The sequence below is a fragment of the Aquarana catesbeiana genome, linkage group LG06 (genome assembly GCF_042186555.1).
Source record: "Aquarana catesbeiana isolate 2022-GZ linkage group LG06, ASM4218655v1, whole genome shotgun sequence".
NCBI lineage: Eukaryota > Metazoa > Chordata > Amphibia > Anura > Ranidae > Aquarana > Aquarana catesbeiana.
The window spans coordinates 415,204,383-415,229,814 of NC_133329.1; the positions used below are offsets into that span (position 1 = coordinate 415,204,383).

The 25,432-nt window shown below is 47.9% G+C and overlaps 1 protein-coding gene across 2 annotated transcripts in view; it reads right to left on the reverse strand.

Moving 5' to 3' along the window:
• Positions 1-25,432, reverse strand: part of LOC141147311 (protein mono-ADP-ribosyltransferase PARP14-like) — a 154,213-nt gene that overhangs the window by 39,080 nt on the left and 89,701 nt on the right. For both annotated transcript variants that reach the window (XM_073634525.1, XM_073634524.1), the window contains exons 12-13: positions 10,903-11,082; positions 3,073-3,264 (exon numbers count right to left, since the gene is read on the reverse strand). In XM_073634525.1, the coding sequence (XP_073490626.1) occupies positions 3,073-3,264; positions 10,903-11,082 (372 nt within the window). The remainder of the gene's footprint in view (positions 1-3,072; positions 3,265-10,902; positions 11,083-25,432) is intronic.

Below are 25,432 nucleotides of genomic sequence, written 5' to 3' on the forward strand. Positions count from 1 at the left end.
TATATATGCAAATTCCAGTTAAAAGTGGTAAAAGTGGTCAATCATCATGGGGGACCCCAGGAACTCAGAACGTGGGGGGGGACCATCTTCCGCAGAAAGAATACACTAAGGTAAGGGGGGGTGGGTTACTGATATAAGGGGGAAACCGTTTATATCAGTGCCCCCTTACATTATCGTATTCACTCCCCCCTTACATCAGTGAACCATGCAGGGCTCAGTCAGTCGGCTCCAGCTCGGTGGCTCTGGTTTTATCCTATAGTCTCCTCTCCACAGTCCACACACACGTCTGACTTCTCCCATGACCCCCATCCTGGCGGTGCTCTCACTCTTGACTCCTCTCCAGACTCCCTCAGAGACTGCAGACATGATACAGGAGATGGTCAGAGACTGCAGACATGATACAAGAGCTCAATGCAGCCTCACCAGTGCCCTTCAAATGCAGCCTCATCAGTGCCAATCAAATGCAGCCTCACTGTGCCCATCAATGCAGCCTCACTGTGCCCACCAATGCAGCCTCACTGTGCCCATAAATGCAGCCTCACTGTGCTCATCAAATGCAGCTTTACTCTGCCTGTGAATGCAGTCTCACTGTGCCCATGAATGCGGCCTCACTGCGGCCTCACTGTGCCCACCATTGCAGCCATACTGTGCCCATCATTGCAGCCTCACTGTGCCCATCAATGCAGCCTCACTGTGCCCATCAATGCAGCATCACTGTGCCCATCAATGCAGCATCACTGTGCCCATCTAATGCAGCTTTACTGTGCCGTGAATGCAGTCTCACTGTGCCCATGAATGCAGTCTCACTGTGCCCATGAATGCAGCCTCACTGTGCCCATCTTTGCAGGCTCTCCTGTGCCCATGTCCCAGACTGCAGTCCCTGTCTGTGGGAAGGTGTGTTGTTGATGCTCGGTACGGTACCTTGCATGCCAGCAGGATATCCATGATGGCTAGCAGCAGGCAGGGTCTGTTCTCATTTTGGATGTGACAGTGCTCCTTCCAGAGGATCTGTTTGCTGTGAGATGGAGTGGTCCCTGGCCACCTGCACCTTCAGCTGTTCTCATTTTCCGGCCCCAGTCAGCCTGTCCTCCGGTCCTGGGGAAGTGGAGAGCACTGGGTGGGAGCTGGAGAGAAGGGAGAGCAGAGAGTACTGGCGGGGTTGGAGAGCACATGGGTGGGGGCAAAGAGCAGGGGGGAGTGGAGATCACAGGGGTGGGGAGCGGAGAGCGCTGGAGGGGCAACTTGAGAGCACTGGGGGGGGCAAAAAGAACGGGGGTGGAGAGCACGGGAGGCTGAGAGCACTGAGGAGGCTAAGAGTGTGGGGTGGTGAAGAGCACTGGGGGGGGGGGGCAGAAAAACAATGATGAAGAGCACGGGGGCTGGAGAGCACTGGGGGGTACAAAGAGTAGGGGGGAGTGGAGAGCAATGGGGGGAGCTTGAGAGCACCAGTGGGGGCCAGAAAGAACAGGGGTGGAAAGCATGGGGGACTGGAGAGCACTATGGGGGCGGAGAGCACTGGCGGGGTTGGAGAGCCCATGGGTGGGGGCAAAATTCAGGGGGGAGTAGAGAGCACAGGGGTGGGGAGAAGAGAGTGCTGGGGGGGAGCTTGAGAGCACTGGAGGGGGAGCCAAAAAGAACAGGGGTGGAGAGCACGGGGGTCAGAGAGCACTGGAGGGAGCTGGAGAGCAATGGGTGGAGCTTGAAAGAACAGGGCTGGGGAGAACGGGGGGCTGGAGAGCACTGGGGTGGGGGCTGGAGAGTGATGGAGAGAGCTGGCGAGCACTGGGGGGAGAAAGAACAGGCATGGAGAGCACTTGGATGGTGGCTAGAGAAGGATGGGGAGAGCTGGAGAGTGGAGGGGCAGAAAGAACAGGGGTGGAGAGAACTGTAGGGGGGCTGGAGAGTGTGGTGGGGAAGGAGAGCACTGGGGGGGGGGGGCAAGGAGCACAAGGAGAACTTGGGGGGGCCAGTAAAAGAAGTTGGATAGGAAGATCGGCAGGGGGGCGCATATAGAGGAATTGAGCTTTCTATATTCCTCCATGCAGTTGATGAATGCTTGATTCTCCTCCTCTCCCTTCTGCAAGCATTCCGCGGCTGCATGGAGGAATATAGAAAGCTCATTTCCTCTATATGCGGCCCCCCCTGCCGATCCTCCTATCCAGGCACACAGGGCGGGCATCTCCTCCAGCTCGTGTGGTAGGCGGAACACTGATTCTATCTACTATCACACAAGCCGGTCTAGAGGGGCAGGACTGTGTTACAGCGCTGCCGCCGAACACAGACCCAGCCAGCTCCGTGACACACAGGAGGGAAGCATTGCAGCCGCAACTCAAAGCGGGCCCCAGGGCAGGCAGCCTACCAGGAAAACTCCTTGTATCCCGGTAGGCCAGTCCGGCCCAGCAGCAGAGGGGGCTGGAGCAACAGAGCAGACAAGACCTGTGATGATGTTGATGACATTAATGTGTTCAACAGGTGTGCCTAAAATTCACAGTCACAGCAGAGGGGACAGAAGCAACAGAGCTCTGCTTGATCTACCAATTAGGAAACCCCCACAAATCGGGCTTCTGGCAGGGGAGGAGCTGACAGACAGTAATAGCAGAGATAAAGAATAGATTTACTGCACAATCTTTCAACATTCAGGGATAAGCATTTCTATGTTTATCATTAGACCGGCAGTTTTCATTGCTCATGAGACCTCTTTTTAAGTCCTGATGAAGGGGGTGGGGTTACAGCCCCCAAAATCTGTTGGCTTTGTAAACAATCTATCATTGTAATTAATTTGTTTTCAGAGTTTAATATCAGGCTGTAGTGCTTCAATTGGTCATTATTCCAAGATCCTGAACTCCTATAGGGTTGCCACATCATCCCTTTAATCCAGGACATATATTAATTACACAGGTTCTGTAGCGGATTAAGGTGGTAATTAAACTCACTTGGTGCCTTATCTGCATTAAATCAGCCTCAGAACCTGTGTAATTAATATGTGTCCTGGATTAAAGGGATGATGTGGCAACCCTTGTCTCTTCCCCTTTCTTGTTCAGTGGCCACACTGAGCTCACACCCCCAACTCACCAGAGGATTTGTCTTCAGGCAGGGCGGTCCCCTCTCTCTTCTTCATGCTCATGTAGAAATCATTCAGCATAGGTTGCTGGAATAGAACCACTTTCACCATCTGAAGAGAAAGGACCGATTTAAATTTGATGAAGTCCACCAAGCCATCGAGGATTGAGTCGGCCACTGTGGAGGCGGCTAATCCCCCCGCACCTGTATCAACCAGACAAAATGTTTACCATAGATATCTAATGACCACAAAATGTAACTTTTCATTCAATAAATGTAAAGGTAAAAGACATTAATCAGAGGAACCTGACCTCCGGAGCCTCTGCTGTACAAAGCTGGCATCAGAAGAGGCCCATCCCACTACTTAGTGCAAGGATGGTGGGAACCCCTCATAATGGTCACAGCAGGTGCGTAGACATGGGAACTTAGCACGGAATGGTGGGAATCCCCATAATGGGTACAACAGGTGTACAGACCTGGGAACTCAGCACAGGGATGGTGGGAATTCCTCATAATGGGCACAGCAGGTATACAGACCCAGGAACTCATCACAGGGATGGTGAGAACCACTCATAATGGGCACAGCGGGTAAAAAGATCCTGGGAACTCAGCACAGGGATGGTGGGAACTCCTCATAATGGGCACAGCAGGTATACAGACCCAGGAACTAATCACAGGGATGGTGGGAACCCCTCATAATGGGCACAGCGGGTGTACAGACCTGGGAACTCAGCACAGGGATGGTGGGAAACTGCCATTCTGCTCCTTGACAGTGAGGTGTGAGGTTGCTGGTTCCTTTGCTCCTGTGCTTCCAGAGACCAGGGGCTAGAGTTACTTCTCTGCCCCAGGAGAGATGCTCTATCCTGGGGAGGACCCTGGTGGGGGCCCCCTGGATATGCTTCAGCCTGTGGAAGATTCTGGGCCTGGCCCAAGGAAAGATGAATCTCTGTCTGCCTTTAGACGGAGGATTGTGGAAACGTTGAAGTGGATTGAGAAGGAAAAGGAGAAGTTGGTAGATTTGAAAGCTGAATTTAAAAAGAAAAAGCAGATTTGTGTTAAGGTGTTCAGTAAGAAGAGACTGGCTCTGAGGCCTGAGTTGAAAGACCTGGAACAAGCTCTGCGGAAACAGAAAGAACTGGTGAGTTCTCTGAAGGAGAATAGTGGAGCATTTAAAGAAAAATATAAGAATGAAGAAAGATTTAGCTAAATGAGAAGAGGAGCCGCTTCCTGCATGGAGGGTGAGGAGATGCAGGTACAGACAGCAGAGAGTGAGAAAGTGGGCCCGGAGAATGAGCCCAGCTTTTCAACACCTCAGACATCTGCTGAGCCCTCAATGGTGGAGGCCTCTGTCCCCTTCACTCCCCAGCAATGTGGAACATCTGAGCAGGAGGTTGAAGGTTCTGGCATGCTGGATTCAATCAATAAACTGGAATCCCCTCTGGATGCGGCTTCCCAGGATGATGAGGAGAAGATGGACACCGTTCTTATCCCTGTGGAAGAAAGACCTGTGGAGAGAGCAGGTGTAGATACAGTGTGTGTGCAAGATGGTGTGAACTTTAATGACAATGGGCTTGCTGAGGGTTGTAGTGCTACAGGCAGTCAGCCCAGACCCATAGACAATGAACAGCATGCAATAACATCTGTCATAACTGTCAGCTTCAGTCTGCAGAGAGGTCCATAGACAATACAGAGACTTTGCCTGGACCAGGCACGGCGGCTGTTCCTGTGAATGGTAGAGGAGATGCTGGGTGCAGTAGTGCTACAACTCTCCTGGAGTCTGCAGTGGACAGGATTGAAGCTGTGTGTTCAGAGCAGGGGGAGGGGGCAGGTCCTGCCTCTGCTAATCAGAAGACTGCTATTACAGCTGATTCAGACTCTCTGCCAGCAGGTTTGAATGTGTCTAAGGACAAGACTGCAAATGCTGCTGGTGTAAGAAAAACTTATGTTGGTGCTGCTGCCACAGGTTCTGAGAAGGGGGAGCAAGCAGGGAAGGAGCATGGAAATGTTCCATCTTCCTCCCTGTTTAAAAGGAGGAATGTTGTCCAGTTAAAATGGGAAGGCAGTGGAATCCCCCCACATAGGAGGGCAGTGGTGGATAAAATCCTGCAGATGGGGTTTAGGCCCACGGATATCTTTGCCCTGATCAGTCCGGCAGGTTCCTATGAATACGATTTGTCCTTTATCCGTCCGGAGTCTTTGGACATATTTTGGGAGAAATATGAGCACGTGTGCTGCCGGACTGGAAAGGGCTCATCCCCAAGCTTGTTTCATGCCAGCCCCTCATTAAAATGGTGACAATTCTTGTCCGCAATGAATCCATACCACAAGGGGATTTATCTGTATGGTTGAGGAGGTATAGAGACGTCCTGAGCCCCCTAAAAAAGATTGTGGACAATCGGGGAATATGGACGGGGGGATGGTCTGTGCAGCTAATTTTAAAGGTCGTTGACAATGTTGGCCAGCATCTTCCATCCTCAGCTTTCCTGGGGAGGGACAGGCTGACCATCTTTTATCCAGGCCAGCCAAAGCTCTGCAATAAGTGTGGTGATAAAGGGCATCTTGCATCCTCCTGTCAAGTGATGAAGTGCTCTCTGTGTCAGGATATAGGACATTTGGCGAAGGACTGTAATATCATCAGGTGCAATCTGTGCAATGCGGTGGGACATCCTTACAGTCAGTGCCCTGAGGCAATGCACAACAATCCTGAGCTCATGAGAGAGTTCTTCCGCATGGACATGGAGGATGCTCAGAGCTCAGCAGCTGGAGTGCCTGTGAGTCCATCTGAGTCTGTGCCAACACCTAATGTGTCTGTGTCTCCCCAGTCTGTGCATTTACCTAGTGTGTCTTCCCAGTCTGTAGATAAGGTATCAGTTGCTGAGAATGTGTCCAGTCCTTCTGTGTCTGTGTCTTCTAAAATTGCAGGGGCAGCAAGAGGTGCTGAGGCTTGTGCGTCAGGTGTGGTGACAGTCCCTCTCCCCCGACGCTGCAGGGTTTCTATTGAGGATCGTGGGGTGCAGAGGAGTGGGGAGGATGGCGGAGAGGCTGGCCTGGTGGTAGATAAGGGAAGGGGGAGTGGGGGGGTGGGGGGTGAAGGGGAGGATAGGTGTGGGGAGGCTGTTGAGTCTGGTTTGTCTAAGGATGATATGGAGTGGTTGGAGGATAGGAGGAGGAGGGGCAAAAGAAGGAAAAAAAGGGGTTCAGTTACCTTGAATCCTAAAGTTTTGCCTTTGGAAAATAATTTTAAGGTCCTGTCTGATGATGATGATGATGATGAGTGGGATTCGTTCAGTTCAGCATCCTCTATGAATGATGAGTGCCAGGGTGCAAGGAAGCGCGCTGGTTCTCCAGGGTGAGGGAGTAGTCAGGCTAAGAAACAGCTGCCTCAACTACCCTAATGGCAGTTCCCACTCCGCTAAAAGTGGCAACCATTAATGTTGCCAGCTTAAGATCAGTAAGTGCTCGTCATATGGCCTTATTTTTGCTCAGCGGGTTTGATGCTGACATTTTGTTTTTGCAAGAGACCCATCTGAGTAGTCTGGCCAATATACATCTGGCAAAGAAGGAGTGGAGACGTGGGCCCTCATTTTGGTCTCTTGCGGCCGAGCCTTATAGCAGAGTTGCAGTCCTTTTTTCTGGTATGGTAACATGCCGGCGGGTAATTGAGGTAGAGATAGGGAGATGCATGGTCTTAGAAGTCTCTGTGAAGTGACAGGACTTGCGCCTGATTAACATCTATGGTCCCCAGAGGAAGTGGGACAGGAAATGCCTCTTTACAAAGATTAAGCCTTTTCTTTTTACGGCCCAGCAGGTTATCTTTGGAGGTGATTTCAACACCATTACTAGGTCTAAAGACAGGAGAGGTTTCAGAGATAAGCTGGGCTATGACACCCTTTTTCTTAATGCGATAGTTAGGGAAGCAGGTCTGGTAGATGCGCACATTAAGCGCTGCCCAGACAGCACGGGGTTCACTTTTCAGCGAGGTAGTAGTCAGAGTAGGATAGGTAGGTTTTTTTAAAGGGGGACTCTGCTTTTTCGGCACCTGTGTGTCGGGCAGTGGAGTTTTCTGATCACTGTATTCTATCTGTGACTCTGAATGTCTCAGACATGCCACCTAGGGGGAGGGGTATCTGGAGATTGAATTCGGCCCTCCTGGAAGACGAGAGAGTAAGACAATCCTTTGAGGATTTTTGTCAAGCACAGGTAACGATCCTAGACTTCTGCAACAGCAAGTCAGAATGGTGGGAGCTTGTTAAACAGTGGACTATTGGGCTTTTCAAGGCCATAGGAAGAAAGAAGCAGCAAGATAAGTATATCACCTACCAGCGTTTGCGGAGGAAACTTGACCGCCTTGTATCGAATGGAACAGATTCTGGGGCGATCTCTGAGGTGAAGCTCCTCCTTAGGAGACATCAATATGACCGGCACGCCTCTTTGGTTCAGGAGAGGGATTACGGGAAATACCATTCGCCTGACCCTTACCAGAACTGTAAACAGAGCGTAGCAGTTAAGACGGTCAATGGCCTTAGGGACAGTACGGGCTCTCTGAAGAAGTCTAGGTCAGGGATCCTGGAGGTTGTCAGGTCATACTATGCCAATCTCCTGGGAGGAAGGAACCTTGATCAGACAAGGATGTTGGGTTTTTTGGACTCTACACCAGGACTGGAAAGTAATGTTCCTTTGATGAATTTGACAGATGAAATCACTGCAGATGAGGTAATCCAGGCTATTGATAAACTGGCCATCAAGAAAACGCCAGGGCCAGATGGTTTGACAGCCGAATTTTATAAATGTTTTAAGATGATCCTGGCTCCCTACCTTGCGGAGGTTTTTAATGGCTGTTTGAATGAGGGTTCTTTCCCTCCCTCCATGAGGCAATCTGCAGTGATCCTTCTGTCAAAGGGTAAAGATCCTTCGATGATTGGGAATTGGCGCCCCATTAGCCTTCTTAATGTCGATAGGAAGATACTGGCAAAGATTTTCTTCTGGCGATTATCACCAGTTGCAGGCAGTTTGTTATCCCGCCACCAGCACTGTTCGGTCCAAGGTAGAAGCACTTTCTCAGCAGTGTTAGCTGTCCGGGAGGCCTTGGAGCGTTGTAGGGCTGCTGGATGGGGTAAATTTTTGCTGACACTGGATCAGGCTAAGGCCTTTGATCGGGTTAATCATGAGTACTTGTGGCTCCTTCTTGACAAATATGGCCTGGAGGGGGGTTTCATTGATTGGCTCAAGATTTTGTACAAAGGGGCTGAAAGCTTTCCTCTGGTTAATGGTTGGGTCGGGCAGCCCTTTGCAGTCGGCTCGGGTGTGCGTCAGGGGTGTCCATTGAGTCCTCTGCTATATGTGTTTGCAATTGACCCCTTCATTAGAAGGCTAGAGAGTGGACCATTGTGTGGGGTACCTTTGGGCATCGCTGGTGAGCCTCCTTTGAAGGTTGTGGCCTATGCTGATGATGTTTCTGTTTTTATCTCTGGGACTGGGGAGGCGCAGGAGGTGGTCTCAGTGATAAGGCAGTATGGAGAGGCATCAGGTTCAAAGGTCAACCAGGACAAGTGTGAAGCTTTCTGGATGGGCGTGGAAGGTGAGAGCTTTGTTCTCCCGGATGACTTCCCGGAGCCCCAACAAAAAATTTGAGTTCTAGGCATTGAATTCGGCCCAGGTGACTATGGTCATGCAAATTGGGTGAACAGGCTGGAGAATGTCGATGTCAAGGTGGCAAGCTGGAAAGGTTGGCAGCTTTCCTTGAGGTAAAAGGTTGATCTGATCAAGACTTACCGGATTCTGATTTTTCTGTATGTCAGTTTTGTTTGCATTTTGCCAGTTTCTCTTTATACCAGGATCTATAGTTGTTTCTTCCAGCTGTTATGGGTGAACAGAATAAACCTTGTCAAAAGGAATGTGACTTACCTTCCTAGGCGGGAGGGTGGTCTAGGGATGGTCAACCCTGTAGTCTTTTTCTCTCTGATGTTTGTGAAGTACAATCTTGGTAACATGTTGGCAGAGAGACCGCCTGGGTGGGTTGGTATTTTCCAGTCCTGGTTTAGGCCCTTTCTGCGAGACTGAGAGAATGGTGGGCCAGTGAAAAGCCTGAGGGTCAAGCATGAGCAGCTCCCGGCCTATGTTGCCCCGTGTTTGAAAATGCTTCAGCAGTGGCAAGTAACAGCAGGAGAAGTCAAATCTCTTCCAAGGAAACTTCTTGAGAAGCGGATCATGAGCTCTGCTTTTTGCGAGCCACTGGCCTTGAGGGATTGCCCAAGCTTGGTTTTGGGGGTGGGTTTGCGATTGATTAATTTGGAGAGAATCCCAATGAAGTTTAGGGATCAGGGTTGGCTTGCCTTTCATGGAAAACTATATGTGAAGGGCAACTTGAAGTTTCTTTCCATGAGTGATCGGGGCTGCCCGAGAGTGGAGTGTGGAGGAGTGGTGGAGTCCATGGATCACTTTCTACTTCAATGCCCTTTTAATATAGAGGTGTACAAGAGGGTGGGGAGGGCTCTGAGTATACCCTTCCTCCCCCATATGAGTTATGCAGAGTGGGTGTATGGGGCATTCCAGACTCGTCGGGATTATGATTTGGAAACACTTTTTTTAGTTAGTCTAGTAGTCCATTATTTCACGTGGAGTGCACGATGTCAGGTATCCTTACGGGGTAAAATTCTCCCTGTGGAAGTGGTGGTGCAGGACATTCTGGGTGAGGTTGGGAAGATTCAGGGTCTTGAGAAAGGCAGGTGGCAGCAGGAGGCCTGGATAAGGGCGTGGAGGAATATCAGGACTCTGTAGCTGCTGCCTGTTGATCTCGGGGTGTGCGGCTTTTCTTTGTATTCTTGATTCACTCCCCTAGATTTTCAAGATCAAATATATTTTTGATAAAAGGCTCCATGCATGGTGACAGTGATGTTCCTTAGTCTGGCTCTCCCGTAGGGATTGTGTTGTGCGCAATTTGGTTTGTACCATTTATTATGTTCTTGTTTTGTATAATCATATTCAATTATTTTGTAAATATGTTTTATTTATTTATTATGGTTTTATTGTATATAAGTTGTTGTTTGTAAGATTTTTAAATAAACAAAATTAACCCCTCATAATGGGCACAGCGGGTGTACAGACCCGGGAACTCAGCACAGGGATGGTGAGAACCCCTCATAATGGGCACAGCGGGTGTACAGACCCGGGAACTCAGCACAGGGATGGTGGGAACCCCTTATAATGGGCACAGCGGGTGTACAGACCCGGGAACTCAGCACAGGGATGGTGAGAACCCCTCATAATGGGCACAGCGGGTGTAGAGACCAGGAAACTCAGCACAGGGATGGTGAGAACCCCTCATAATGGGCACAGCGGGTGTACAGACCCAGGAACTCAGCACAGGGATGGTGGGAACCCCTCATAATGGGCACAGCGGGTGTACAGACCCGGGAACTCAGCACAGGGATGGTGGGAACCCCTCATAATGGGCACAGTGGGTGTACAGACCCGGGAACTCAGCACAGGGATGGTGGGAACCCCTCATAATGGGCACAGTGGGTGTGTAGGCCTGGGATTAACCTCTACACCTTCTATCAAACACTGAAATCTAAGTTCTGTCTGGATTGATCCCATTACTCATCTCTTAAGCTTATATCACACTTGTGATCCTGAGGGCAATATTGCTATGGAGGACACAGCAAGGAGGTGAAACATTCACCTGCTTGGGTGAGTAGGCCTCGTGCTGGTTGGATGAGTGAGGTATACAGGTACATTTAAGCAATCTTGAACTGAGTCGGATGGTTATTGGGTGCAGCTGAGAGGAACACATATTTTATCTTGCACATGGAAGTAGAACTGTCTGTGATGCATTGATCATACCTGTTCCCAGAGCGGGGAAGGTGACAGAAGAGGCCTGATGTTTCTCACACTCCTGCAGGATATCCAGGACAATTTTCTGAATGGATGTTGGATTTTTTGCTACTGTCACGTGGAGAATCCATTTACAGTGTTTGATGTTTCCAGAATCGGTGATGACGAATCCATTATGAGGTTGAGCACCTGTCAGAGATGGAAACTTTAGCTGGCAATGTACTGTAGATATTCCTGAATAACACTAACTAGGCTTAAAAATGTCCCTTCTCCCCTCCGGCTACCTCTGCTGACTAACCTGTGGAAAAAAATGTATAAACCAGAGGTGTAGCAAGAACCTTCAGGTCCCCGGTACAAGAGACCATGAAGGGCCCGCCCCCCAGACCCACCTCCCTTCCCTCCGAGACTGGGGCCCTTTACTCCCATTGCAGGGCCCTTTATTATGGTCCACAGTGGGACCCTTTCACATGTTCTGCAGTGGACCCCCTTCCTGCCTTCTTGGGTAAGGTTGCCACCTTTTCTTCAAGCCAAATCCGAACACTTTAGCTCCACACAGCAAATTTTATTTGTGTAGTAAATACTATACATATATTTTGTGAATAAATAACATTTCTAATAATGTGGATTTATTCACAAGAGTTCCCCCTAACATCAGAATCAACAGAGTTCCCCTTTATATCTGAGCCTCAGAGTTCCCATTTATATCTGAACCTCCCCTTTATAGCTGAACTGCAGAGTCCCCTTTTACTGTAAAGGGGACTCTGCAGAATTTGATTTAAGTGAGAACTCTGGGGACTTCAATTTAAGGGGAACATTGAGAACTCTGATGTAAGGCGAAACGCAGCAGCCTCTGGTAACCAGAGTCCCCACTTACATCAGAGTTCCCAGTATTCCCCTTTAATCAGGGTTCCCAGAGCCCCCCTTACAAATGAGAGTCCTCATAGCCCCCCTTACATCAGAGTCTGCAGAGTCCCCCTTACATCAGAGTTTGCAGAGTTCTCCCTTACATCAGAGTAAGCAGAGCCCCCCTTTACATAAGATTTCGCAGAGCCCCCCTTACATCAGAGTCCACAGAGTTCTCCCTTACATCAGAGTCGGCAGAGCCCTCCTTACAGTCAGCAGAGCCCCCCTTACATCAGAGTCCGCAGAGCCTCCCTTATATCAGTTTCTACAGTGCCCCCTTACATCAAAGTCTGCAGAGCCCCCCTCACATCAGAGTCTGCAGAGCCCCTCTTACATCAGAGTCTGCAGAATGTCCACTTACACTGTAAAGGGTATCTCTGTGGACTCTGGAACTCTAACATAAAGGGTGCACTGGGAACCCTGATTTAAGGGGGGCACTGATGTAAGGGGGAATGCTGAGGACTCTGGTGTAAATTCACACTGCTTGTGGTGCACACACAGGAGGAGAGGGCGGGAGGATGATTTGCAGATCAGCTCTCTCCTCTCCCTTCTGTGCAAGGGAGGATGGAGGGGGGACCTGTCAGTGCTGGTTCTGGGCTGTGTGAGAGAGATGCTCACAGCTCAGAGTCCTGCAGCCAGCTGGGACCCCTCACAGTGGTGGAAGGCTATGGCCTGGTCGTAAGTGTGACCTCTGCAACCCTGGTAGTTCCACCACTGGTACTCAATAATGGCTGATAAAGCCTGGAGAGGTGACACCATCCACAGGCTCTTATGATCCATCCCTTGGCGACTCTCTCTCCTCTTCCCTGCAGCTGCCACTGACTGATACAGGGGCACTGGATCACATGACCGAACCGAAGCGGGCTGCAAATAGTATCTATCTATCTATCTATCTATCTATCTATCTATCTATCTATCTATCTATCTATCTATCTATCTATCTATCTATCTATCTATCTATCTATCTATGCACTGTATATCTACACAGACAGGTGGTTAGATAATACCTCTATATGGTACACTAGTAATGCTGCGTACACACGAGTGGATTTCTTGTTGGAAAAAGATATGGCGGCTTTTCCGACGGGATTCCGCTCAAGTTTGCCTTGCATACACACAGTCACGCAAAAGTTCGCTGAAATTACGACCGCCAAGAACATGATGACGTACAACACTACGACGAGCCGAGAAAATGAAGTTCAATGCTTCCGAGCATGCGTCAAATTGTTTCCGAGCACGCGTAGGGATTTTGCGCGTCGGAATTGCCACAGTCGATCGCATTTTCGGATAAGAACTTTTCCCGACCGAAAAATTTAGATCATGCTCTCAATCTTTTGCTGGCTGGAATTCTGCCAACAAAAGACCGATGGAGCATACACACGGTCACATTTTCCGACGAAAAACTCTCATCGGTCTTTTGCGGGCCGAAATTCCGTTCGTGTGTATGCGCGGCATTAGAAAGGTAAAATATCAGGGTACATAGATCCCAAAATCTAGTGAAGCCCAGTCTGTAGCACTGACAGGAGAAGGATCCTGTATCTGGCAGCAGAGGAGACTTTTACACAGGCACAGTTACAGGAGGAGACTCTTATTGTAGAGCCTTGTACAGTCAGTGATTTGCCCACCCTCTACCCAATAGGAAGGCACAAAGGATGTGGACTGCTAGGATTGTGGGAGGTGTAGTTTGGACAGCCTGAGCTGGAAGGAGGACACTGCAGATCCCACAAGGCACTGGCATAGCTCCCAACTATCCCTGATTTTGAGGGACCGTCCCTGATTTGGAGCAATGTCCCTCTGTCCCTCATTCCTCCTCATTTGTCCCTCATTTTGGTCTGATTTATATAGATGTATATAAAATGCACTTTTTATCTTTTAAAAAGTGGGCGGCACAGTGGCGCAGTGGGTAGCACTCTCGCCTAGCAGTAAGAAGGGTCGCTGGTTCGAATCCCGACCACGACACTACCTGCCTGGAGTTTGCATGTTCTCCCTGTGTCTGCGTGGGTTTCCTCCGGGTACTCCGGTTTCCTCCCACACTCCAAAGACATGCTGGTAGGTTAATTGGATCCTGTCTAAATCGGCCCTAGTATAGGTATGAATGTGAGTTAGGGACCTTAGATTGTAAGCTCCTTGAGGGTATAGGGACTGATGTGAATGTATAATATATATATGTAAAGCGCTGCGTAAATTGACGGCGCTATATAAGTACCTGAAATAAATAAATAAATAAATAAAAAGTGTTTTCCAGAACTAAACCTTTCATCTGATTTCTAAATTGCTGCATTTGTAAATTCCAAAAGCCAATATAAAGGAAAAGTAGTGGTAAAAAAAAAAATCACTTATGGGTTTAACCAACCTCGTTTTTTTGTACAATTCTTCTTTAAGGGGGCATGGCAAGGGGCGTGCCCTATGCCTGCATGCTTTTGCTGATAGATGTCCCTCGTTCCCATCTCAAAAAGGTTGGGAGGTATGCACTGGGGCAGGGAAGAGGGGGTTCCCTGCTGTTTTCCAGGGCTGAGGAGAAGAAGTGTGGAGACTCCCTGACATCAATGACAAGATCATGCTACCAGAACAGGGGGGGAGGGTTCTACAGCTTTCACACTTCTCACTGACGTGTAAAGTCAAGTCAAGCTTTATTGTCATTCCACTACATGTAAGAACATACAGTAGAACGAAATGTCGTATCTCACAGGGCCACGGTGCTACATACAAATTACATATAATTAGAACTAGATGTACAAAGGAATACACATCTGGGAACTACATAACTGTAAATATACTATATGTTTCCAAAAGTCTTTGTAGCAGCAAGTGTTTATAAAGTGTTTATAAAGTGTTTATAAAAGTGTCTAGTGCATATTCAAGAGTAAAAAGAAGGGGACGTGAGACGTTCCTGATCACAATATATAGGAATAGAAGAGGTTTCAAAGAGGATTGGAGTTGAGGGCTCTCACAACTTGGGGGAAAAAACTGTTGAACAGTCTGACAGTCCTGGTTTTGATACTCCGGTACCTTTTACCTGATGGCAAGAGCTGAGAGAGACAGTGTGAGCGATGGGTAGGATCCCTCACGATACTGGTAGCTTTTCTGGAGCATTGTGTATGGAAAATGTCCAGGATGGAGGGGAGAGAGACACCAATAATCTTTTCAGCCGTCTTCACTAGCCGCTGCAGGGTCTTGCGGTCAGCAGAACTGCAGTTCCCATACCAGACAATGATGCAGCTGGTCAGCACTCTTTCAATGGTTCCCCTATAAAATGTGGTAAGGATGAGGGTGGGGAGACTGGCTTTTTTAAGGCGACGGAGAAAATCTAGGTGCTGTTGTGCCTTCTTGGTTAGTGACGTGATGTTGGTTGTCCAGGTAAGATCCTCTGAGATGTGCACTCCCAGGAATTTAATACTGCTTACTCTCTCCACAGTCAAGCTGTCGATGCTCGGTGGGGGGGTGATCAACAGAATTTCTCCTGAAATCCATCACAACCTCCTTTGTATTGCTTACATTAAGGAACATGTTGTTTGTACTACACCATTTAACCAGTTGTTCCACTTCCTCTCTGTAGAGTGTTTCATCATTGTTGTTGATGAGACCCACCACAGTTGTGTCATCCACAAACTTGATGATATGGTTGGAGCTGAACTTGGCAGTACAGTGGTGGGTCAGCAGTGTGAAGAGCAGTGGGCTGAGCACACATCCCTGTGGGGCACCCATGCTCAGTATGGTAGTGCTCAGTGTGGTAGTGCTCGACGTGCTGCAGCCAACACGGACTGACTGAGGTCTTCCGGTTAAAAAGTCCAGGATCCAATTACAGAGGGGCAGGTTGAGGCCAATTCAGTTCAATTTAGTGATAAGTTGCTAAGGAATTATTGTATTAAATGCTGAGCGAAGGTCAATGAACAGCATTCTAACATAAGAGTCTTTCTGTTCTAAGTGGGTAAGGGTCAAGTGAAGAGCAGAAGATACTGCATCATCCGTGGAATGGTTTGGACGGTATGCAAACTGATATGGGTCCAGCGTGCTTGAAAGACTGGACTTAATGTGATGCATGACTAACCTCTAAAAGCTCTTCATCATTATTGGAGTTAGTGCTATAGGACGATAGTCATTCAAACAGGACACAGGTGTCTTCTTTGGCACTGGAATTATGATGGTGGATTTAAGACATGTAGGGACAACCGCCTGGCTCAGCGAAATGTTAAAGATATCTGTAAGGACATCTGTCAGCTGTACAGCACAGTCTCTCAGCACACGTCCAGCTATGTCATCAGGGCCAGTAGCCTTCTGTCGGTTGATCCTGAACAGGGTCTTCCTTACGTTGGTTGGAGAAAAGCAGAGCGCCCGGTCGTTTCGGGATGTGAGTCGTTTTTGTGAAGGTGTTTGGTTCTACATCTCAAACCGTGCATAAAAGTGGTTGAGTGCATCCAAGAGAGAAGTATCATTATCATTGGCCTGTGGCAGGGGCTTGTAGTTAGTGATGGTCTGGATGGCTTGCCACAGGGCCCGTGTGTCTTTGCTGTCGCTAAAGTGTTTATTAATTTTTTTAGCATATTGTTGTTTTGCCCTCTTGATGCCATGAGACAGATTGGCTCTTGCTGTTTTGAGAGCTGTTTTATCTTCTGATCTGAATACCTTTAGCAGCCCACGAACCTCTGCTGTCATCCCTGGCTTCTGGTTGGCACGTGTGGTGATAATCTTGGTGACCGTCCCATCACCTCTGCACTTTTTGATGTAAGCAGTCGCTGTTTCAGTGTACTCTTGTAAGTCTGTATGATTGTTGTAAGTGGCTGCCTCTTTAAACATGTTCCAATCTGTGTGCTTAAAGCAGTCTTGCAGTACTGGGGTAGCATTGTCTGGCCATACTGTGATTTCTTTTTGAACTGGTTTTGCAAGTGTAAGCAACGTATGCTGGAATTAGCATAACAGAGATGTGATCTGAATACCCAAGGTGGGTGTGGGGTTCAGCCTTGTATGCATTTTTCTCTGTTGTATAAACAAAGTCCGGTATGTTGTTTCCCCTTGTAGCAAAATTCACATATTGGTAGAACTATTTGCTATACGCTGCGCATAATCCATGTCACTTTCAGCCTTTTGGTGTAATGTATCTTAGTAGGACCCTGTTTCTCGTATCTTCCCAAGTAACACAGACATGACCTCCATTCTTACATCCTTAGCTCCACAGTACGACTGTCCCTGGAGCCCCTCTGTTCTGTTTATTTAGAGTGCTTAACAATAGAGCTTGATGGTTTCACAATCGGCCAATCAAGCACAGGCATTCCTTCAAACAGGAGGAGTTATACAAATCTCAACCAATGAACAATGACTAGGAGAGTCTTATGGGTGTGTCTGGGCAGGGGCAGTGTATATGATTTCCTGCCCCCTGTCTCTGTAAGCCATCATCTTCAGCTAGACAAAGGAAGTCTTGAAATCATGGACTCTGTCCCCGACCATAACAATTCAAAGACTCCCATATTTACCGTTTGGTGTGAATCCTTATTCTGCATTATTCATAGAACAACGCATACCCGGATTATACTACCATTCCTGTGGATGGGAGATTATCTGCAGGGGCACGCTATGGTCCCTCCATGTGCTGATCAGATACACCGAAAGACAAAAGTGCGAATCCCCCCATAACCGATAATGTATTTGCAGAGCGAACACCCCCCCCCAACGATCGTCTGTGCATCGCACAGGGGCCCTTTGCTGGCGGACATATCCCCACTCTGCAAACACTTCTCTGCATCCTCAGGTACTTTCCATTATCAAAACGATTCTCAACTGGCGTCAGTCTGCCCCGGTCCGCTCCGTAGAACGGGCTGCAGGAGAACTAACACTGGGAGACACTGTGACAATACATATTAAATACATCTTCATAAAATAAAACACCATCCTGTTCTTGGAGATCAACATCTGCCTTGACACATTCAATGGTAATTAGATGAAGGTGTCTCTGTTACCTGTGTGGGTATAGACACTGGAGGACATTTTCTGGCATTCATTATAACTGAAGAAGTGACTTGGAGAAGCTTCAAAATATCTTTAACAGGTAGAAGGAAAAAAACAAGAGACGCGCTCCACTAGTGTAAAACCTCCTTTATTGGTAATGTGACAAGAAAGAGAACAAACTGCTCTCACATGGTTCCAATGAAAACACGCCTGTCACAGAATTTGTAATGTAAACCAGAGTGATCCCATCCACCGAGCCGGGTAGCTGCTCAAAGATGTATTCCTGCATACAGCCAGGGACTCTGAGCCAAGAGCTGCCGCTGGAGGCAGGGCGGAGACACTCAAACCAATACAGCCTGTGGCACTTACAATGAAGGGTCAGGATGGCTGTGGGCACCGATCCAATGTGCCGTGGGGGTCACAGAACGCAAGTCCGTGTACTGTGGATACGGAAACACATTTCCAAAGACGTGGCCTCCTTCTTCAGGCATGCTCAGTTGCGATCTTCCATCTCCATAAAGCAGATCCTGGGTTGGAGTCCCAGGAGGAGGCATTAACCCCTTACTATCAGATGGCTTACTAAGAGGCATATGTACAGTATATGTATATACACATTCTGAGTAGGTATGAGCCAAACACCCCCCGGTTCAGTTCGCACCAGAGCCTGCGAACGGACCGAAAATTCACGCAAACTTTGAACCCCATTGACGTCTATGGGACTCGAATGTTCAAAATCAAAAGTGCTCATTTTAAAGGCTAATTTGCATGGTATTGTCCTAAAAGGGTTTGGGGACCCGGGTCCTGCCCCAGGGGACATGTATCAATGCAAAAAAAGTTTTAAAAACGTCCATTTTTTCGGGAGCAGTGATTTTAATGATGCTTAAAGTAGAAAAAAAGTGAAATATTCCTTTAAATATCGTACCTGGGGGGTGTCTATAGTATGCCTGTAAAGTGGCGCGTGTTTCCCTTGTTTAGAACAGTCCCTGCACAAAATGTCATTTCTAAAGGAAAAAAAGTCATTTAAAAGTCATTTAAAACTGCTTGCGGCTTTAATGTAATGTCGGGTCCCGGCAATATGGATGAAAATCAGTGAGACAAACAGCATGGGTACCCCCAGTCCATTACCAGGACCTTTGGGTCTTGTATGGATATTAAGGGGAACCCCGCACCCAAATTAAAAAAGGGAAAGGCGTGGGGCCACCAGGTCCTATATACTCTGAACAGCAGTATACAGGCGGTGCAAACAAGAAAGGGACTGTAGGTTTGATGTTAAGTAGAATCTGTTTGTGATTTTGAACTGGTACATTTTTAACGTGTTTAGCTCCAGCCAAAAAATCTATTGGAAGCTTTTTGGAAAACATAGGGAAGGGTTATCACCCCTGTGACATTTGTTTTGCTGTCTGTGCTCCTCTTCAGATTTCACCTCACTTTTTGTCCCAATGACAAATGTTTTTTGAAAATTTTGGGTTTTTAGTGAAACAAGGATTGGTGATAAAGCATCAGTGGAAAAGAGAAATGTTTTTCCCATATTAACTTTTACAGGAGGGAATTTCCATTCCTAGGGGTAGATTTCATCTCACTTCCTGTTGTCTCCTTCCGTTTGCAAGTAGGAGTCGTTTTTAAGTTGGATGTTTGAAAGTAGGGGCCTGCCCTATACACTCTGCAGAAATTTGGGCCTTAGGTGTTGTTGTGGCCACAACACTGTAAGCCCTCACAGGGCCCTGCTGTGAAATATTAGATCAAGAATTGTAATTACATGCCCCTGTTGAACAGGGGCAGAAAAACTGGGCCTTTGTGGTGGTGGTGCTGGTGCCACAACACTGTAAGTCCTCACTCGCTCTTGGTGGATGTAGAAATGGGCCCTGCTGTGAAATATTAGATCAAGAATTGTAATTACATGCCCCTGTTGAACAGGGGCAGAAAAATTGGGCCTTAAGCACTGGTGCTACAGCACTGCAACCCCTCACAGATACTCTAGTTGGAGCGCAGGAACGGGCCCTGCTGCAAAGAATTGCATTAAAAATTGTAATTACATGCCCCTGTTAAACAGGGGCTTAAAAATTGGACCTTAGGCACTGGTGGCGGGACTGGCAGCGCCCAGAACCAAAAATGTTCTTACAAGCTATCATCATGATCATTGAGGAGGAAGAGGATAATTACTCAGTATAACAGGATAGTCACTCAGCATCAGCATAAGCAGTCTTTGAAGGGATCTGACATTTCAAAAAAAATTATTCGGTTACATCAGCATCAGGTGCTTGGTAACTGGTGGTGATCCAAGACTGATTCATTTTTATGAAGGTCAGTCGATCGACCGAGTCGGTGGACAGACGCACCCTGTGATCAGTTACAAAGCCTCCAGCAGCACTGAATGTGCGTTCTGAAAGAACGCTGGATGCAGGACAGGCCAGTAGCTCAATTGCATACTGTGCAAGCTCTGGCCAGTGATCCATCCTCAAGACCCAGTAACCCAGAGGATTTTCAGTGGGAAAGGTGTCCAAGTCAGATCTTGCCCCTAGGTATTTCTGCACCATATAAAACAGACAGCTGGCGATGGTTGCTGGAACCGATCATACCTTGGGGCTGTGGACTAAAAAACTGTCTGAACGCATCGGTCAGACGGCCACCTTCTCCACCGCTCCTTCTTTGACTGACCGAAGCCTCAGCAACACGTTGTCCAGAAACAGGAGTTTGTAACCTCCCAGTCTCTGGGAACGTGTTGCACAGACCTTTCTGCAAGGCCTCCCGAAGATGTTTTATCCTCTGCTCCCTCTGCGACGGCAAGATAAGGTCCGCAACCTTACCCTTGTAACGTGGATCAAGGAGGGTTGCCAGCCAGTATTGTTCCTTCTCCTTGATACCACAAATATGAGGATCCTTCCGCAGGCTTTGCAGGATCAGGGAGGCCATGCAGCGTAGGTTTGCTGAGGCATTTGGTCCGGAGTCCTCTGGGTCACTAAGGACGACATGATCCGCTGCCATCTCCTCCCAGCCACGTACAAGTCCATGGGTTTCTTGGGACTGTAAATGATCCCTTAAAGACTGCTGCTGATGCTGAGTGCCAGGCTCCACCTCCATACTGACACAATCCTCCTCCTCCGCCTCCTCCTCGTCCTATTCCTGTGTGATCGGCGGGCATGCAGGAACACTGTCTGGATAAAGGGGGCCTTGAGAGCTAAGGAAGTCCTTCTCTTCCTGCCTCTGTTCTGCCTCAAGTGCCCTGTCCATTATTCCACGCAGCGTGGAATACGCTGCATGGAATACAAGGTGAGTATAGTAGCAAGTCCAAGTTGCAATCTTGAAACACCCAATACGAGGACAATATGCGACCGGTCTAAACTATGTGGCATGTTCACCAATGCCAGGAGCCTGGCGGACAAGATGGGTGAACTAGAGATACTGTTGTACAAAGAGGATTTGGATTTTGTGGGAATTTCAGAGACCTGGTTCAACATCTCTCATGATTGGCTGGCAAACATTCAAGGGTATACCCTATACCGCAAGGATAGAGAGGGTAAAAAAGGGGGAGGGGTATGCCTATATATCAAGAATAATGTACAAGTGAATGTGAGAGATGACATCACTGAGGGGGCTAGGGAGGAGGTGGAATCTTTATGGGTAGAGCTCCAAAGGGATGAAGCTAAGGGGAAAATAATACTGGGAGTATGCTATAGGCCCCCTAACCTGAGGGAGGAAGTGGAGACGGATCTCCTATTACAAATTGGATTAGCAGCAAGGATGGGAAGTGTTATCATAATGGGGGATTTTAATTATCCAGACATAGACTGGGCGGAGGGAACCGCGCATTCATTTAAGGCTTGCCAGTTCCTTAGTGTCTTGCAGGACAATTTTATGGGTCAGATGGTAGACACACCAACTAGAAATAAAACATTACTAGATCTACTGATTACCAACAATACAGACCTGATAACAGATGTGGAAATACGGGGCAATTTAGGTAACAGCGATCACAGGTCAATTAGTTTCAGTATAAATCACACAAATAGGAGAAGGGAACACAAAGACACTGAATTTCAAAAGAGCCAACTTCCCTAAACTACAAACCTTGCTAAAAGGCATAAATTGGGATAAAATATTAGGAACAAAGAATACGGAGGAGAGATGGGTTTGCTTTAAGAGCATATTAAATAAGGGCATTAGCCAATGTATCCCATTGGGTAATAAATTTAAAAGAGCAAACAAACATCCTGGATGGCTTAACTCCAATGTAAAAATGCATATAAAAGCAAAGGAGAAGGCCTTCAAAAAATACAAGGTTGAGGGATCATCCACAGCATTCAGAATTTATAAAGAATGCAATAAGAAATGTAAGGGTGCAATTAGGATGGCTAAGATAGAACACGAAAGACACATAGCGGAGGAGAGCAAAAAAAATCCCAAGAAATTCTTTAAGTATGTAAACAGTAAAAAGGGGAGGACAGACCATATTGGCCCCATAAAGAATGAGGAAGGACATCTGGTTATAAAGGATGGGGAGATGGCAAAGGTATTGAATTTATTCTTCTCCTCAGTCTTCACGAGTGAATCGGGGGGCTTCAGTAACCAAAACTACAGTGTTTATCCTCATGACACAACACAGGAAGCACCTACATGGTTAACAGAGGACGGAATTAAAATTAGACTTGAGAAACTTAACATTAATAAATCACCGGGACCAGATGACTTGCATCCGAGGGTACTTAGGGAACTCAGTCAGGTGATTGCCAGACCGTTGTTCCTAATTTTTACAGACAGTCTATTGACTGGAATGGTACCAGCTGATTGGAGAAAAGCCAATGTAGCACCAATATTTAAAAAGGGCCCAAAAAACATCCCTGGGAATTACAGACCAGTTAGCCTAACATCAATAGTATGTAAACTCTTGGAGGGGATGATAAGGGACTATATACAAGATTTTAGTAATAAGAATGATATCATTAGCAGTAATCAGCATGGATTCATGAAGATTCATGAAGGTACCCAAACGCCACTTTTTCTCACGGAAGGCCATTCCGGCTCTCTACCGGCATGTGGAAGGCAATGTCCATGCCTCGCTGGACAGGGCGGTCAGCGCTAAGGTGCATATTACTGCTGACTCGTGGTCCAGCAGGCATGGACAGGGACGTTACCTAAGTTTCACCACGCATTGGGTGACTCTGCTGGCAGCTGGGGAGGATGCAGGACAAGGTGCAGTAGTGTTGGAGGTTGTTCCACCACCACGCCTCCAAAATGCCACTACTAAGGATTGTGACACACCTCTCTCCTTCACCCCCTCCTCTTCTTCTTCCTCCATGGCCTCTTCCTGTGCTTTGTCCTTGGAACCAGCGGTGCTCCGTAGGCATTCCAGGGGCTACGCAAGTATGCAGACCAAAAGGTGCCATGCGGTGCTTGAGCTGGTGTGCTTGGGGGACAGGAGCCACACTGGGGCAGAGGTTCTGTCAGCTCTGCAGGGGCAGGTTCAGAGGTGGTTGACGCCACGCCAGCTTAAGGCAGGTATGGTGGTTTGTGACAATAGCACCAACCTCCTCTCCGCCCTCCGACAGGGAGAACTGACCCATGTGCCCTGTTTGGCGTCCTTAACTTGGTGGTGCAGCGGTTCTTGGGCATGTACCCGGGCTTACAGGATGTCCTGAGGCAGGCCAGGAAAGTCTGTGTGCATTTCTGCTGGTCATATAATGCCAGTGCTCGGCTGGCAGACCTCCAAAAGGAATTTAACCTGCCCAAGAACCGCCTAATCTGTGACATGCCCACAAGGTGGAACTCAACGTTGGCCATGCTGCAGCGGCTGCACACGCAGCAGAGTGCCATCAATGAGTACCTGTGCGACTATGGCACCAGGACAGGGTCAGGGGAGCTTGGTTTTTTTTCCCCACGCCAGTGGGCCATGATCAGTGATGCATGCACTGTCCTGTCACCATTTGAGGAGACCATGAGGATGGTGAGTAGTGACAGTGCATGCATCAGTGACACTGTCCCCCTTGTCCACCTGTTGGAGCACACATAGTTACATAGTTACATAGTAGGTGAGGTTGAAAAAAGACACAAGTCCATCAAGTCAGACCTATGTGTGTGATTATGTGTCAGTATTACATTACATATCCCTGTATATTGCGGTCATTCAGGTGATTATCTAATAGTTTCTTGAAGCTATCAATGCTCCCCGCTGAGACCACCGCCTGTGGAAGGGAATTCCACATCCTTGCCACTCTTACAGTAAAGAACCCTCTACGTAGTTTAAGGTTAAACCTCTTTTCTTCTAATTTTAATTAGTGGCCGCGAGTCTTGTTAAACTCTCTTCTGCGAAAAAGTTTTATCCCTATTGTGGGGTCACCAGTCCGGTATTTATATATTGTGGGGTCACCAGTACAGTATTTGTATATTGAAATCATATTCCCTCTCAAGCGTCTCTTCTCCAGAGAGAATAAGTTCAGAGCTCGCAACCTTTCCTCATAACTAAGATCCTCCAGACCCTTTATTAGCTTTGTTGCCCTTATTTGTACTCGCTCCATTTCCAGTACATCCTTCCTGAGGACTGGTGCCCAGAACTGGACAGCATACTCCAGGTGCGGCCGGACCAGAGTCTTGTAGAGAGGGAGAATTATCGTTTTATCTCTGGAGTTGATCCCCTTTTTAATACCAATATTCTGTTTGCTTTGTTAGCAGCATCTTGGCATTGCATGCCATTGCATCTACTAGGACCCCCAGGTCCTTTTCCATCCTAGATCCCCCCAGAGGTTCTCCCCCCAGTCTATAGATTGCATTCATATTTTTGCCACCCAAATGCATTAATATACATTTTTCTACATTGAACCTCATTTGCCATGTAGTTGCCCACCCCATTAATTTGTTCAGATCTTTTTGCAGGGTTTCCACATCCTGCGGAGAAGTTATTGCCCTGCTTAGCTTAGTATTGTCTGCAAATACAGAGATTGAACTGTTTATCCCATCCTCCAGATCGTTTATGAACAAATTAAATAGGATTGGTCCCAGCACAGAACCCTGGGGAACCCCACTACCCACCCCTGACCATTCTGAGTACTCCCCATTTATCACCACCCTCTGAACTTGCCCTTGTAGCCAGTTTTCAATCCATGTACTCACCCTATGGTCCATGCCAATGCACCTTATTTTGTACAGTAAACCTTTATGGGGAACTGTGTCAAATGCTTTTGCAAATTCCAGATACACCACGTCTACAGGCCTTCCTTTATCTAGATGGCAACTCACCTCCTCATAGAAGGTTAATAGATTGGTTTGGCAAGAACGATTCTTCATGAATCTTTGTTCTTTGGTGTGGGTCTTTTAGATACGCTTGCCAATGAACTGCATGGCAGGTCAACATATGTCTGATCAAGCATGTGGTTCCCAAGCGGGAGATGTTTTGGCCACGCGAGATACGCTTGAGACATATGTTGCAAATAGCAGCGGTGTGATCTGATGCACTCGTCTCAAAAAAGGCCCACACCAAAGAACATTTTGAATAACGCGCAGAGACTGCAGCGCCCTGCACATGCGGAGCTTTGCGGTGTGATGCAGTCAGTGTGCTGCCCTTAGGCTGGCCCCTGGAGGGCATCCTGCCTCGTTGGTGATGTGCCTCCTCCTCCTCCTCCTCTCTCCTATCAGGCACCCACGTTGAGTCAGTGACCTCATCATCCCCTCCCTCCTCATCACTGGAGCAAACCTGGCAGTATGCTGC